Source organism: Panthera tigris, chromosome A3 (assembly GCF_018350195.1).
Source record: "Panthera tigris isolate Pti1 chromosome A3, P.tigris_Pti1_mat1.1, whole genome shotgun sequence".
In the NCBI taxonomy this organism is placed as follows: Eukaryota; Metazoa; Chordata; class Mammalia; order Carnivora; family Felidae; genus Panthera; species Panthera tigris.
The window spans coordinates 100,283,844-100,298,976 of record NC_056662.1 but is presented as its reverse complement, the minus strand read 5'-3'; the positions used below and the strand labels follow the sequence as shown (position 1 = coordinate 100,298,976).

The 15,133-nt window shown below is 37.5% G+C and overlaps 1 protein-coding gene and 1 long non-coding RNA gene across 8 annotated transcripts in view; one reads left to right on the top strand and one right to left on the bottom strand.

The window, feature by feature from the left end:
* LOC102968174 (charged multivesicular body protein 3) overlaps nt 1–15,133 on the top strand; it is a 102,417-nt gene that overhangs the window by 17,144 nt on the left and 70,140 nt on the right. For 4 of the 6 annotated variants that reach the window (XM_007082312.2, XM_042981911.1, XM_042981912.1 and 1 more), the window contains one exon: nt 3,333–5,348. The exons of 1 other annotated variant lie outside the window; for it this stretch is intronic. In XM_007082312.2, coding sequence (XP_007082374.1) covers nt 3,333–4,908 — 1,576 coding nt within the window. In that variant the 3' untranslated portion in view covers nt 4,909–5,348. Of the gene's footprint in view, nt 1–3,332; nt 5,349–15,133 lie in introns of those variants that run through there. One more of the 6 variants, XM_007082314.3, reaches the window with a different exon arrangement.
* LOC122237374 overlaps nt 1–15,133 on the bottom strand; it is a 50,623-nt gene that overhangs the window by 16,364 nt on the left and 19,126 nt on the right. The window lies entirely within an intron of this gene.

Genomic DNA, 15,133 nt, shown 5'->3' with positions numbered 1-15,133 from the left:
GGGATAGTAAAAAGCAGATGGAGAACATTGGAATTGCAAGAGCTGAGTGGCAAACAGGGATCAGGAGGACCTATGGTGAGAGTAGAAGGGCAGGGGGCCTGTGGAATAAGCAGAGAAGGGAAAATAAAGGGGAGATTGGACAGTGAACCTGGAAGGCCAGGGAGGGCAATGACTTTGTCTGAAGAAACCACATTATGTAAACAAATAATAATGTTCCTTTAAAAAAAATATTTTTTTAATGTTTGAGACAGAGACAGCGCGCGAGTGGGAGAGGGGCAGAGAGAGAGGGAGACACAGAATCTGAAACAGGCTCCAGGCTCTGAGCTGTTAGCACAGAACCTGATGCGGGGTTTGAACCCACGAACCGCGAGATCATGACCTGAGCTGGAGTTGAACACTTAACTGACTGAGCTACCCAGGCACCCCACTAACGTTCCTTTTTGAGTACACATCCCACACAAGAAACTGGAGTAGCAAACTCACTGTTTTCTATCATTTTTAATCTTCAGATTCTCTAAGAGATCTCAAAAGGTTTACTTTAAGAACTAGAAGTTATTTTCATGGTATTGTCATTGAATTTATTTGAATTTTTAAAAAAGTGTTTTTTTGAATTGGCAGTAAAAGTTTTTATATCAGTATAAGGTAATGTAAAATTATTTTTAAAAATATGTACATTAGTCTTTATTTCTGTTTAGCAGTAGAATTTTAAAATTGATATGATATACTTTTGTTTGTTAGACTTCTTCAGACCAGTGTTTAGGTAAATATAAGTAGCCTCTTGTTTATAAGTATTAGAGTTTTAGGCCACCTAGTTGGCTCAGTCAGTTAAGCCACCGACTTCAATTCAGGTCATAATCTCACGGTTTGTGGGTTTGAGTCCCGCGTCAGGCTCTGTACTCACAGCTCAGAGCCTCGAGCCTGCTTCAGATTCTGTGTCTCACTTCTCTGCCCCTTTCCCATTCATGCTCTCCCTTCTCTGCCCCTTCCCCACTCATGCTCTGTCTCTCTCTGTCTCTCAGAAATGAATAAGCATTTAAAAAATTTAAAAAAATAAGTATTAGAGTTTTTTTTTAAAGTCTGGAAAACCTGATTGAATTCAAAAGATATATGATGACCATATGACATTTTCTTTTCCTTGGTACTCTTAAATTCTATCTGGAAAGATAAACCTTAAAGCTGTCACTTAATTCTGAACTGAAAGCGCAGAATACATTTGTTTTCTTACATGAAGAAATGTGTACACTAAGACTTTCTTTGACTGTTTTGCACAATAAGGTTTTCTGTCACAAAAATTGTCATTTAATTTATGGCACTAAGAAGCCAATATTCCCTGAGGTAGTTATAGAAAGATAGAAAGGATGACCAAGAGCAGAAATGTGTCATCACAAGTATCATATGAAATTTAAGAATTAAAGCTACTTAAAGCTTTTTAAGATGTAAATAAGGCAATTACCTATTTGACTCGTTGCTTTTGGGAGTAGAGGGAAAAAATAGAATTCATGTCAATGAATTACCTGCATTATACAAATACAGTGTTAAGGGATAGAAGATATTTTCTTTGTAGGAATTCATAATTCTCAATCCATTTCACTGAAAGCAATGTTGATATTGGGGCACCTGGGTAGCTCAGTTGGTTAATAGGCTGACGTGAGTTTGAGCCCTGCATTGGACTCTGCGTTGACAGTGCAAAGGGTGCTTGGGATTCTCTCTCTCTTCCTCTCTCTCTGCCCTCCTCTCTTTTCTCTCAAAATAAACTTAAAAAAAAAAAAAAAGAAAGAAAGAAAAAACCAATATTGACATTAATGGAATCTATCCTGTTAAGGAAGTATATCAACTCAACAAGAAGCTGAATTGGGGTCTGTGATTCTGAGTCACCCAGATAGTTTCTCAGAGTCATTACTTAACCTTGTCTTTATGACATAACATGCTGTCTTCACTTACCTTAGGTTATATCACAAAATTCCTGAGATACAATTAATTGTATTGTCATCATGAAACTTTATGACATGTCGAGACTTTCAGTCTGATCATGTAAATGTGTAGTGTGCTTGTTTAAATAAAATGTAATCCATGCTTACTAAGTAAAGCATAACACTTACGATTTTTATATCAGTATTTAGAATAGCAAAATAAGAAATTGAGTATTTATAACCATCCAATTACAAATCTATAATGAACAAATTATCTGCATGGTAGATTTTCTTTTTTCCAACCTTATTGAGGTAAATTTACATATCATAAAATTCCACATGGTAGGTTTTTAGAAAATACTATTTTTAAAAAAGGAAAATCTTTCACTTATAATCTCTACACTGTCCTACAACAGCTGTTTTTATTTTCCAGCATTCCCTTTCATTCCTCATCTAGTTTTTTAGGGAGAGAGTGATGTCACAAGTAGTATAGCAAGAACTTGTCCATTTCCAAAGGATTGGAGTCATGACCACACTGGATAAATCTAAACAAGTGATTTAATTTGAGTTAAATTCTCCTGTGTGTACTCATCCTTGGACCGAATCTCTTCTTAATCTGAAAACGTAACTTTGTTTCATCTGTATTAAATGCTCATCCTCATGATTTTCATTAAAGAGATGAGAATACAAAAAAGTATGGGACTTGGTCTTTCCTAGGTGAGTTTTCGTATGGATTACTTTGTAGCAGTGCCTGTGTGGGGCAGGTATTGGTGAGGGCTTGGGTTAATACATGGGCACAGCATGGCTCCTCCCCTCAAGCATCTTGCATTCGAGTCAGGGACTTGGCATGTAGGGTAACCTAGTCTTTCTCTGCCCACGTGAATCTAACCACCTTCAAGACCTCGTTCAATTCCCAAACCTTTCATGAAATCTTCACCAACTCAAACTCTCCTTATTCCTTTTTTTTGAACTTTTACATTATTTAGTAATTGAATATATATAGCTTTATACTTCTATTTTGTTTCCTTAATAGTATTTTCAATTTTCTGTGAGCAGGAATTATTTTCCTATTATCTTTGGATCCTATAAGCACATAATACAGTAGTAGGTACATAATAGATGCTGAAGTATTTTCTGATTTCCCTGACTAAAGGCTATTCTTCAAAAAACTAGAAATACAGAGATATGAAGCAAAAACAAACAAGCACAATAACAACAAAAAGAGAGCTTGCTTTTGTTCTTGTACAACTGCCAGGTATTGGCACTACTTTTGATTATTTGGAGGTTATTTGGTTTGGGGGAAAGAGTATCTTTCAGGTGCTAAAGAAATTTGTTAGGGGGAAACAAGGTGCACAACAGTGAAGATGAGCAAGCTAGCTGATCTACCAGCCTAGTTGTTACTTCTGGTTTGCTCTCTTACAGATACTGCAGGAGAAGAGGCTGGTTGCGATCTACACTCATTATGTCTGTCCCACAAACGAGCACTTCTAAAGGGAAAGTCATGCTTAAAGAATATAGCGGACGCAAGATTGAAGTGGAGCACATTTTTAAGTGGATAACTGCTCATGCAGCTTCTCGGATCAAAACCATTTATAATGCTGAACATTTGAAAGAAGAATGGAATAAAAGCGATCAATATTGGGTAAAAATATACCTATTTGCAAACCTTGACCAACCCCCAGCTTTCTTCTCTGCACTAAGTATAAAGTTTACCGGAAGAGTGGAGTTTATTTTTGTTAATGTGGAAAATTGGGACAACAAGAGTTTTATGACAGATATTGGTGTATATAACATGCCATCATACATTCTTAGAACTCCTGAAGGAATTTACAGATATGGAAATCACACAGGTGAATTTATATCCCTTCAGGCCATGGATTCATTTTTGCGCTCATTACAACCTGAAGTAAATGATCTGTTTGTTTTGAGCTTGGTTCTAGTTAATCTTATGGCTTGGATGGACTTATTTATCACACAAGGAGCAACCATAAAGCGATTTGTGGTTCTCATAAGCACTTTAGGGACATACAACTCTCTGTTAATTATTTCCTGGCTACCTGTGTTGGGCTTTTTACAGCTCCCTTACTTAGATAGCTTTTATGAATATAGCTTAAAATTGTTGCGATATTCTAATACAACCACACTGGCTTCATGGGTAAGGGCAGACTGGATGTTCTATTCTTCCCACCCGGCCCTATTTCTCAGTACGTACCTTGGGCATGGTTTACTAATTGATTACTTTGAGAAGAAGAGACGACGCAACAGCAACAATGATGAAGTCAATGCCAATAACTTAGAATGGTTATCAAGTCTGTGGGACTGGTACACCAGCTACCTCTTCCACCCGATTGCTTCTTTTCAGAACTTTCCTATAGAATCTGATTGGGACGAAGACCCTGACTTATTCTTGGAGCGGTTAGCTTTCCCTGACCTTTGGCTTCACCCTCTGATACCAACTGATTACATTAAAAATTTGCCAATGTGGCGATTTAAATGTCTTGGAGTCCATTCTGAAGAGGAAATGTCGGAGGGTTCTCAAGATATTGAAAATGACTCAGACAGCGAGAGCACAGACACTTTTAGCAGTGAAAAGGAAGTATTTGAAGATAAGCAAAGCATAGTTCACAATTCTCCAGGAAGAGCAAGTCACTGTGATGCTGAGGCTTGTTCATGTGCCAATAAATATTGTCAGACCAGCCCATACGAAAAGAAGGGGAGGTCATATGGATTATATAATGCTAATGAAGATATGGAGCCTGATTGGTTAACTTGGCCTGCTGATATGCTGCACTGTACTGAATGTGTTGTTTGCCTAGAGAATTTTGAAAACGGATGTTTGCTAATGGGGTTGCCTTGTGGTCATGTGTTCCATCAGAATTGCATTGTGATGTGGTTGGCTGGGGGCCGACACTGTTGCCCTGTTTGCCGGTGGCCTTCTTATAAAAAAAAGCAGCCGTATGCACAACACCAGCCCTTGTCAAATGATGTCCCATCTTAACCATGTGCAATTTGTCCTTTATAAGCTTTGAGTATCTTACAGCTTGCCTTTTTAATGTTAGTCACAATGTTTTTGTGGTTTGAAGTTTAGTTTAATGTTAGTGCAGTGACAGGAAATACACATTATGCTAATGTTGATGACAATTATTTGGTTGCCTTGTGTGTCAATTGAATGCATACTTAATTGTAAAAATTTTTATTTACAACATTGGAAATTCAGAAGTTAATGTTTTTTGTAAGCACAAAAGAAGTATGATAGAAATTTATCCTAGCAAGACTTTACAAGGTAGGATCAAATCCTAATGGAATTGAGGCAGTTTCTTATCCTAAATGTTTCCTCCCTTTTTACAATCTCTGTCCAGCACCTCTTGATTAAATAATGTATGCTCTGAGACATGAAATTAAAACGGACCTATGAAATAAATTATTTTAAAACCAGAAGATTACAGCTTTTCCAATGTTAAATTGTTTTTAGTGAGGTGGTTGAATGTTATAGGTGTTTTGCTGGTTTGTTCATTTCACAGGTAAGTGATCCTAGATTCATGAGGAAAAACACAAAAATAAATTATGTTGCTGACACTAGCCAGAGGTCATGTTAGTCAGCCTCTTAGCTTGGTTAGCTTTGATGGGAAGGGATTTCATGGTGGGCTTTTTTTTAAGTATTAAGTCATTTATGAGAAGTATATTCGTCTAAGTAAAATCAACTATAACATATTAGTCACACATTGATTACTTTGTTTTTCCTGACTTTTATTTTGAAAAATGTCAAAACTGCAGAAAAACTGGTAGCAGTACAACGAACATCTGTTTCTCTAATTCACCAACTGTATGTATTTTGTTACCTTTGCTTTATCTTCTCTATATGTATTTATCCTTTTTTCTTTCTTTTTTTCTGGTTTGTTTTTGTTTTTTACTGATCCCTTTGGAAATAAATTTTAGTCATCCTGATGCCTCTTTACCACTGGATGTATCACCATGTATCTTCTAAGAACAAGGACTTTTTTTTTTTTTTTTTTTTGCATAACCACAATACTATGATTACACTGAATAAATTTATTCACGTTGATTCAGTAATATTTAACATACAATCCCTACTTCCCACTTGCTCCCCAAATATCCTTTATATCTTTAGATGTTTTTGTTTTGTTTTTATTGTGAACTTAAGCACAGTTCATGCGCTGGGTTTGGAGTCCTTCCTTTCATTCTTTTCTAGTAGTTCCCTGCCCTTTTTTTTTTTTTTTTCCCTTGTAAATCTTTCCTGATACATTTTGGAAGAGTACAGGCTAGTTAACTTATAGAATGTCCTACATTCTGGAATTCTCTGAGTGTTTCCTCACGATAAGATTTAAATTAAACAATATTGCCTGGATGATATGTACCTCCCATTTGTGTAACATTGGGAGTCACATGATATCAGTTTGTCCCATCATTGGTGAAGCTAAATTTGGTTAAAGTCATAGCTGTCTTCTGTTTCCATCATAAAATACTTTTTCATTTAAGATGGAACCTGTGAGGCTATGTGAATATCCCAACGGTTTGGTGTCTTTTTTGTTTTTAATTTTAATTCCAGTGTAGTTAGCATACAGCGTTATATTAGTAAGCCAACGGTTTTAACATCCACTGATGGTTATTAATCTGAGTCAGTTATTGAATAGGAGTTGTAACATGGGGATTTTCTAATTGCACCCTTCATTCTACATTTTTTAGCTCACATTTTTTGTGAAGAACAGCTTTCCATTTTTCTTTCTGTCATACTTTGAATATTACTGGACTCACAGTTTCTTTTTATATTCGGTGTGTTAAAGTTCATTATTCTTTGTGGCATCCAAATCATCCCAAATTTGATAAGGGAGAGCCCCCTTCTAGGCTAATTCCATTCTGTGCTATTGATATGTCCCTTTCAATCTTGAAACGCTTGCTTTTTGACACAAGGCATTCCAGGCTCACTTTGTATTTTTTCTGGCCCAGCACTGTAATCATGTCTGAGTTTCATAGTGCACTTTTAAAATCTTTCTTGACTGTCCCACCCCACATGGTAACAAAATGCAATTTTTTCATTCTGAATTATTGCTTGGTTACTAGCAGAAGCCTTCCTCCCCGCCTCCCCCCCCCCCCCCCGCCTTCCCCCACTGCCTTCATGGTAGACTTGAGCCTTATTTTCATACATCAGTGAAAATAGTAAGGACCGGCTATTACTGGGGTGCCTGGGTGCCTCAGTTGGCTGAGCATCTGGTTCTTGGTTTCAGCTCAGGTCATGATCTCATGGTTCATGAGTTTGAGCCCCACTCGGACTCTGTGCTGACAGTGCAGAGCTTGCTTGGAATTCTCTCTCTTCTCTTTCCCCCCACCCCCACCTTCTCTCTCTCTCAAATAAAAACTGTAAGGACCAGCTGTTAGTATTTGAGAGCTCTTTTAAGTTTTTAAATAAAAAGTGCAAAAACTGCTCCTTGTGCTATTTTCCTTTTGAAAAAAAGTAATCACATTGTTGTAAATGTTAGTGTTTCCCAGAGTTCTGCAACTGGTCCTGCTCTTTTCTTTCATGTTTTCAGTGGTTGTCCCCAGTCTACGTGTCCAGGCAAAGTCCCCTCCCCAGATCTGCAGTTTTTTGTACAGCCATCTGCTGAACAGGTTCTCCTGGGTGCTTCTCAGTGCTTAGTAAGTAAAACAGCTTTTCATTCTGTCCCCTACCCCCCGCACCCCAGTCATTCTCTTAGGGTCCTGATTTCAGTTAATGCGTCATAGACATATACTATTGTCACCTTATGAAATGTACACAAAAGTGTAGACATTTTAAAAGACAATTAAAATTTCTCCAGCATCCCAGGGCACACCATACTTTGGAGAATACTACCCTAGATGATAAAATAATCTCCTTAAAACCAGTTTTCAAGGCCCTTCATAATCTTCCTGGCTGATTCTTAGACACATCAGACTCTGGCCTGCTTGTCTCTCCAGGCCCATGCTCTAGTTTTTCTCAGCTTGGTGCTTTGCTCTCCCTTCTGCCTAGTGTTCTCACCCCTTCTTCTCTGCTTTGTCTGGCTAGATCCCATTTTTTCCAGAAATTCTACACCCTTTTACCCATCTTTTCCTTCTCCACCAGGTTTATAAAGAGACAAAGATATCTTTACAGTGAAAACTCAGGCAGCTGTCCTCTTACTCAAATGATCAAACTTCTCATCACCAACAATGGAGCAAACTGATATGTGCCCTTCTAATCTTAGTGATAGCTTGCCATTCCTGATACGTGTGTGTTCTTATATCCTACTAATACCTCACACATTTCTGTCGTATTTAGCTGTATTAAAACTATGCATGTCTTTTTTTGTGAATTTGAAGTAGGAGTTGTGCATTATTCACCTAAATATCCACAGTGCAGGGCATAAGATAGACATTTTGCGTATTAGACATGCAATAAAAATAATACAATAAAGTTGGGGAGGAAATCATTGCCAGAGGTTCAGATCTCCAGGGAAGCTTGAATCATCCCTTAAATGTTAAGCACAGCAAATAATGTTTTTGTCAGTTTCCTGGAGGTGGAGAATTGAAAGACTTATTCAAGGTTGACAGACTAGACTTGAACTGTGTTTAAAAAGAAAGTATGGATTCACAGAACAACCTATTGAATTTACTGAACTAAAGATTCCAAGTATGTGGGCTTTGTAGTTACTGAACTCTGGAGTTAACTGCAATGGTAGGACACATGATTGTGTTCTGCTCAAATGTTTTTCTACTGTCTCTCATTTTTTTTGTGTCTTTCTTTAAGGATAATATCCCTGAGGACAAGTGTAATGCTATAATCTACTGTTATATCCTTACAGTATTAGACCCAGAGTTGATATACAGTAACTAATTATTGGCTTGAATTTTTAAAATCTATGTTAATTTTATCCTTTACCAAACTTTTTACCACCCATCTAGTATTGGTAGAAAAGATAAAAGATTATATTTTTAGTACCCATTAGTAGGGACAAAGATATCAATACTTATGGTCTGCTCCAAGACAAAGATCTTAATTTTTTTTTTTTTTTTTTTTTTTTTTTTTGTCACAACCTCTTTTCAGCTCTTCTTTAGATTATTTGGGAATTTGGGAATCTTTCTCCTTGCTCCCATGTTTTCCCCCTGGGCCATTTTATTGTTACTTAAAACTCTACCCAAGGGATAAAAGATGGCAGAAGTAAAGTAAGTGTTGGGTCCTTTTTGCTATTGGATTTGATTAAAATTTAGAGAAGAAGAAATAGAAATTCAATTGTGAAAATGACATTTTGAATCATCTGTGTTTTAATCATTCTATTCTTGTTCTCATTGCTTCTCTGCCTTTTGGCTAAGATCAAGTGTATTCTTGTTCTTGGTGCCAAATTTTAAGTATACTGATTAATGATTAATTTAAGCAATCTCTTTACTTGATCTTTTGTACCATCTTCTCACCCAAAGTTTTTGTTTCATATGTAATAGATCGTTTTACTGCCTAATATCCCTGTGCAATAGGTAGAACAGAAGGAATCCCCACTTAATAGTCAATCAAGTTAAAGATGTGACTCAGCAAAGGACACAGCTTTCAAATTTGAATTGTCTTTAGGGCCCAGTGAAACAGTTTGAGTAGGAGTGGTGAGGGCAACAGTGTGCTTGCTCCATCTAAAGGTATTTAAATATTGTTTTTAAAGATTGCATCAGCCAGTCGAAGCTGGTGGTGGCTTCTTTATAACCTCTGGATGAGATTCTATCTTGTTCAGGGCTCTTTCTACCACATTTTTACTTAGAAATAAGTGCATTTGTGGAAAAGACAATAGGAAACTGTCTTTTGTCAAAATTATATTCTCTTTCATGCCGATGCTAAATTGCATACTTGTTACTGTCAAATTCACTTAGTTTATGGGCATGATGGGATAATAAGCTCTTTATGTTCTATGTTAAATGGTGCTTGAATATTCTTATTTACAGTCTGTTTTAAAATACACTCTTAGTATTGACACTGCCTAACTGACTTGATAGCATATTTATCAAATAAGAACAAATATAAGCTTAAAAGTAGACAGGTACCTGGGGTACCTGGGTGGCTCAGACGGTTATGCGTCCAACTTTGGCTCAGGTCATGATCTCACAGTTCCATAAATTCAAGCCCTGCCTCGGCCTCTCTGCTGTCAGTGCAGAGCCCGCTTAGGATCCTCTGTCTCCCTCCTTCCGTGCCACTCCCCTGCTTGCACGCATGTGTACGCTCCCTGTCAAAAATAAATAAACATTTAAAAAAAAAGAGGGGTGCCTGGGTGGCTCAGTCGGTTAAGCATCTGACTTTGGCTCAGGTCATGATCTCATGGTTCCTGGGTTTGCGCCCCATATTGGGCCCTGTGCTGACAGCTCAGAGCCTGGACCCTGCTTCCATTTCTGCGTCTCCCTGTCTCTCTGCCCTCCCCTTGCTCGCTCTCTCTCTCTCTCAAAAATAAATAAACCTTAAAAAATTAAAAAAAAAAAGTAGCCACCCAAACAGATGTCAAAGTTCAGGTACTACCTGTTTTCTTTTTTTTGTTTGTTCATTTTAAAATTTATATTTCCCAACTTTATTGAGATAAAATTGACATATATCATGGTGTAAGTTTAAAGTGTATGATGTACACTTGACTTGATAAATTTATACGTTGCAGTATGATTACCAGGGTAACATTAGCTAATACCTCCAACACATCCCATAATTACTTATTTGTAATAAGAACATTTAAGATCTACTCTCTTTGCAACTTTCAAGTACATAAATACAATATTTTAAACTATAATCACAATGCTATGCATTAGATCCCAAAAACTTACTCATCTTCTAACTGGAAGTTTTCTGTTTCTATGAGTTTGGCTTTTTGATGTTGAGTTTGTTGTAGATTCTACATGTAAGTGACATCATACAGTTTTTGTCTTTGACTTATTTCACTTAGCATAATACCCTTAAGACCCATCCATGTTGTCACTAATGTCAAGATTTCCTCGTTTCTCGTGGCTGAATAATATTCCATTGTATAGATGTGGTATGTACATATGGTAGTATATATACCACATCTTTATCCATATATCTGTCGATGGACAGTGTTCTCTTAGAAGCATCTACTGAACGAATGAGGAGTCATACACAGATTCTTACTCAGAATTTATTCTTGCTTTACATAGAACTCAAATGAGCTTAGTAATTTAGCCTCCCAGTCTATAGGGTAGAAGCTACGCATATAGAGACTTTGAAGTAGGGAGTGGAATCTGATAGAGGCAGGGCAGGCAAGGAAGTCATAGTTACAGTAGTTTTGATAGTAAGAGATAAATGTGAAAGACCCAAACAAAAAACAGTAGTTTGTGCCAGAAGTATAGTGTCAAGTAATTTCCTGAGAGAATATCACTATCTTGCCAAGAATGATTCTGTGTTACCCAAAAAAACATTTTATCAGTACCATTTGCACAAGTCAGGAAAATTCATTTTATTATATTCAAAATCATTTTAAAACTATTAAACTTTAAAATATTTTGAAACTTTAAAACGTTTCAATAAAGTGAAAGTTTCTGTTTCCTGGAAAACCCATTCAGTGGGCTAGTGTGGGAAAACAGAAATCTTGTTCCTTGCATCCCTATAAAAGGTTAACTCCTCACACCCTCACCAGTTATCCATAGCACGCTGCCAGTTGTATACTAGAAAAAGGATGTTCATATACAATGTATAGTTAGTCACCGTCACTACTGTTGGTGAAATTCTGTGAGCTCTTTTAATTTGGGAATGTACTTTGAGATCTTCATCTGTTGATAAAGCAGGGTCTGGTGACATATTTCCACATGGAAACTTATTTGGGGCTTTATGAAGGAAGTCCTTTTACAAAAACAAAGTAGTAGGGTTTCAGACCAGCAAAAGGGAAGTTAGAAGAATTCCGGTATTTTCAGGGCTGCTTTTGTTGTTATTGTTTAAATGCTTCCCATTTAGCTTTACTCGATTCCTGAGTTAAGTGGCTAAAACAGTAGGTTTCTGGAACCAAATGCCTCAAGCTGACTCTGAGTTGCAGGAGGCTTGGGTAAGAGACTCCTCTTGCCAAACACAGCAAATTTTGGGCCTTTAAAACAATATTGTTCAAAGTGTTTGTTAGTATTGAGCATGGCGGACTGTGACAAATCTTGATATATATTGCTTTACTTTCAAAACACTTGTCTGATGAGAAGGAAAAAAGAAAAGGGACGTGATTCTCACAGTTTTCCTGTTTCAAATAATAGAATCTGAGTGTCAGAAGCAAATAAAAAGGCCATTTTGTCCAGTCTTCTGCCTTAATTTAGGTTGTTGATATCCCAGTCATAAATAAACTGGCACACTCATCATTTGCATGCTACATTTGCAAAAATCTATAAACAACCCACCTGCCAGGATCCACAGAAAAGCATGCCATTAACTGGCAATATAGCAATAGCAGGTGATGAATGCCCAGATTTGGATACTTCCCATGTCGCCATGGGAAGGAGAATGAAATCAGGAGTTCATCTGTTAAAAAAGCCAGTCCTAGGAAAACCTCCTTGCTCTGAAACATATTCTGCTATCTACATTTATTCATCAAAATGGCACGTATTTAACCAAGATCTTTATTTAGAGGGAAACCTGTGAACTGTAAATTATTAAACCCCAACCTCATGAGTTCAGTGACCAGCTCATCCTGTTACCCTGAATTATCTCTGAAACAGGGAACAGGAGATACGAGATCAGCTTTCTTCTGCTTCCACTGAGCATATTCTCCACTCTCTGCTGTTACTGAATCAAGGCATATCTACACAGACTCTGCTGTATTTTCATGGCTGTGGAAAGGTTGAGAGGTAAAAGATGGTTGATGGCATGATATGCACCAGACTGGGTTATATAGAAACTGGAGAAAGGACTTTTTATTTGAAAGTTTTCTGAGAGCTGGGATGCCTGGGTAGCTCAGTAGGTTAAGCTTCTGACTCTTGATTTCAGCTCAGTCATGATTTTAGGGTCATGAGAGCAACCCTGCCTCAGGCTCCATGCTAAATGTGGAGCCTACTTGGGATTCTGTCTCCCTCCCTCTCTCTCTCTCTCTCTCTGCCCCTACCCTGAATGTGCACGCTCTCTCTCTCTCAAATAAACTTCAAAGTTTTCTGAGAGCTAAAAAATGGCTATAATAATTCATTCACTTACATTCCTTTAAGGAGGAATATATCTAATTAACCCATTCTGGGCAAATATATGCATTTTATTTAGAATCTGGTAATCAGAGACCTAGCGTTTGTTGAAACAGCTTGGAGTTCTTAGTCCAGGCGAATGTGTTTTTTTTCTATAAGATGCTTGCTTATCTGAGAATTAGTACATAGTCTGAGTGCAGGACTAATGTTTTCCTATAGGGTAAACCATAGGTAGGAATCAGAAAAGACTTTTGATGCTTCATAATAACATTATTGATCAGCTGAAAGGGAGGGGAGTAGGACAAGAGAAGGATGGAACAAAATGAAGATACCTTCACCATCTATTTCTTCTTTAATCACTTCCAGTTGTCCAAGGAAAATACATTCTTTTTTCCATTTGAAGTGTTTACTGAAAGGCAATACATCTCCATAAAAGTATATAAATATTAAATGTGCAGGTTATCAGTTTCTCACAAACTCAACACCCATCACCCAGATCAAGAAAGAGAACAATTGTCACATCCCAAAACCTCCCCTGGTTACCTCCTGGTCACTACTTCCACCATTCTGCCCAAATTTAATCCCTATTGATAACTTCTAAAATCCTAGGGTAGTTTTGCCTCTCTTTGAATGCTATATAAATAGAATCGTATAGTGTGTTGTATTTTGTGTATAGTTCCTTTCATTTAAAATTACATATGAGGTTCATCTTTATTATGTGTAGCAGTACTTTGTTCATTTTCATTACTGCATAGTGTTATATATTGTCTGAACATACCACAATTTATCCATTCTACCATAATAGGCTTCTTATTTCCAGTTCCTGACAATTGTAAATTATAATATCAAATTTTAGCAAGAATGTAGAACAACTGGGACTCATATACTGCTGGGGAGGATATAAATTGATATAACTACTTTAGAAAACTGTGTCTACCAAAACTAAACATAGGCAACTGTCCTGTGATGTCAGTGCGTGTTGTGTTTGCCACTTTATTACACAGCTGAGCAGAACACGTGCTTCATCTTTGGGATGCTGAAGGAGATAAATGGGCTTTGGAGTGAATGTGGCAGTTTAAAAAATACCTTCATTTTTTGGACCGCTAGCTCTCTCCCTCTCTCTCTGCCCCTCCCCACTCACACTGTCTCTGTCTCTCTCAAAATAAGTAAATAAACTTTAAAAATAAAAGTAATTTCCTTTCTGGGATCTTCCTCCCTTGCTCCTTCAGAGTTATTGTTCCTCTACAGTTTTGTTCCAGTTCTCAATTCATTTGGGGGATTTCATCAATACTCATGTTCAGGATGTCCGGGTGACTCAGTCAATTAAGCATCTGACTCTTGATTTCAGCTCAGGTCATGATCTCACCATTCCGGGTTGGGCTGACCGTGTGCAGTCTGCTTGAGCTGACAGTGCGCAGTCTGCCTGAGATTCTCTCCTCCCTCTCTCTCTCTGCCCCTCCCGCTTGCATGCACACACGCTCTCTCTCTCTCAAAATAAAACACTTAAAAAAAAATACTCATGTTCTAGACTCCAGCTAAATATGCTGATTGCTTCTGAATCTGCATCTCCAGAACACTGTATTTGATACTAGATCTCTGTATGGAGCTATCTGCTGGGCATTTTGCTTGGATGACTCACAAGCATCCGTGGTGGTCAAGCTGATCGTTCTCCCCCAACCCTGCCACTAATCTATTCTCCCATTCTTCCATTTTACTAGAATGTTAGCTGAACTGTCTTAGACTGCAGCCCACATTGTAGTTACGTGTGACCAATGTGACTAATTCTTGACAAGTACAAGGTAAACAAAAATGATGCATCCCACTTCTGGATCTTGACTTAAAACATTAGGTATATGTATGAACACTTTCTCTTCTCTACTTTTACCCTGCAAGATATGGTGATAATCGATGCAGTCTTGAAAGTCCGGTGAAACCAGTGCACAGAGCTGCTTCACCAGCCTTGGTCCCTGAATGACCTCAAAAAGAGCTACCTGACCATGGAGATCACTAGACTCTTCCACGAAACAAACTTCTATTTAATTTAAAGTCATTGCATTTTGAGGTCTCTCTGTTATACCAGATTAACCTTT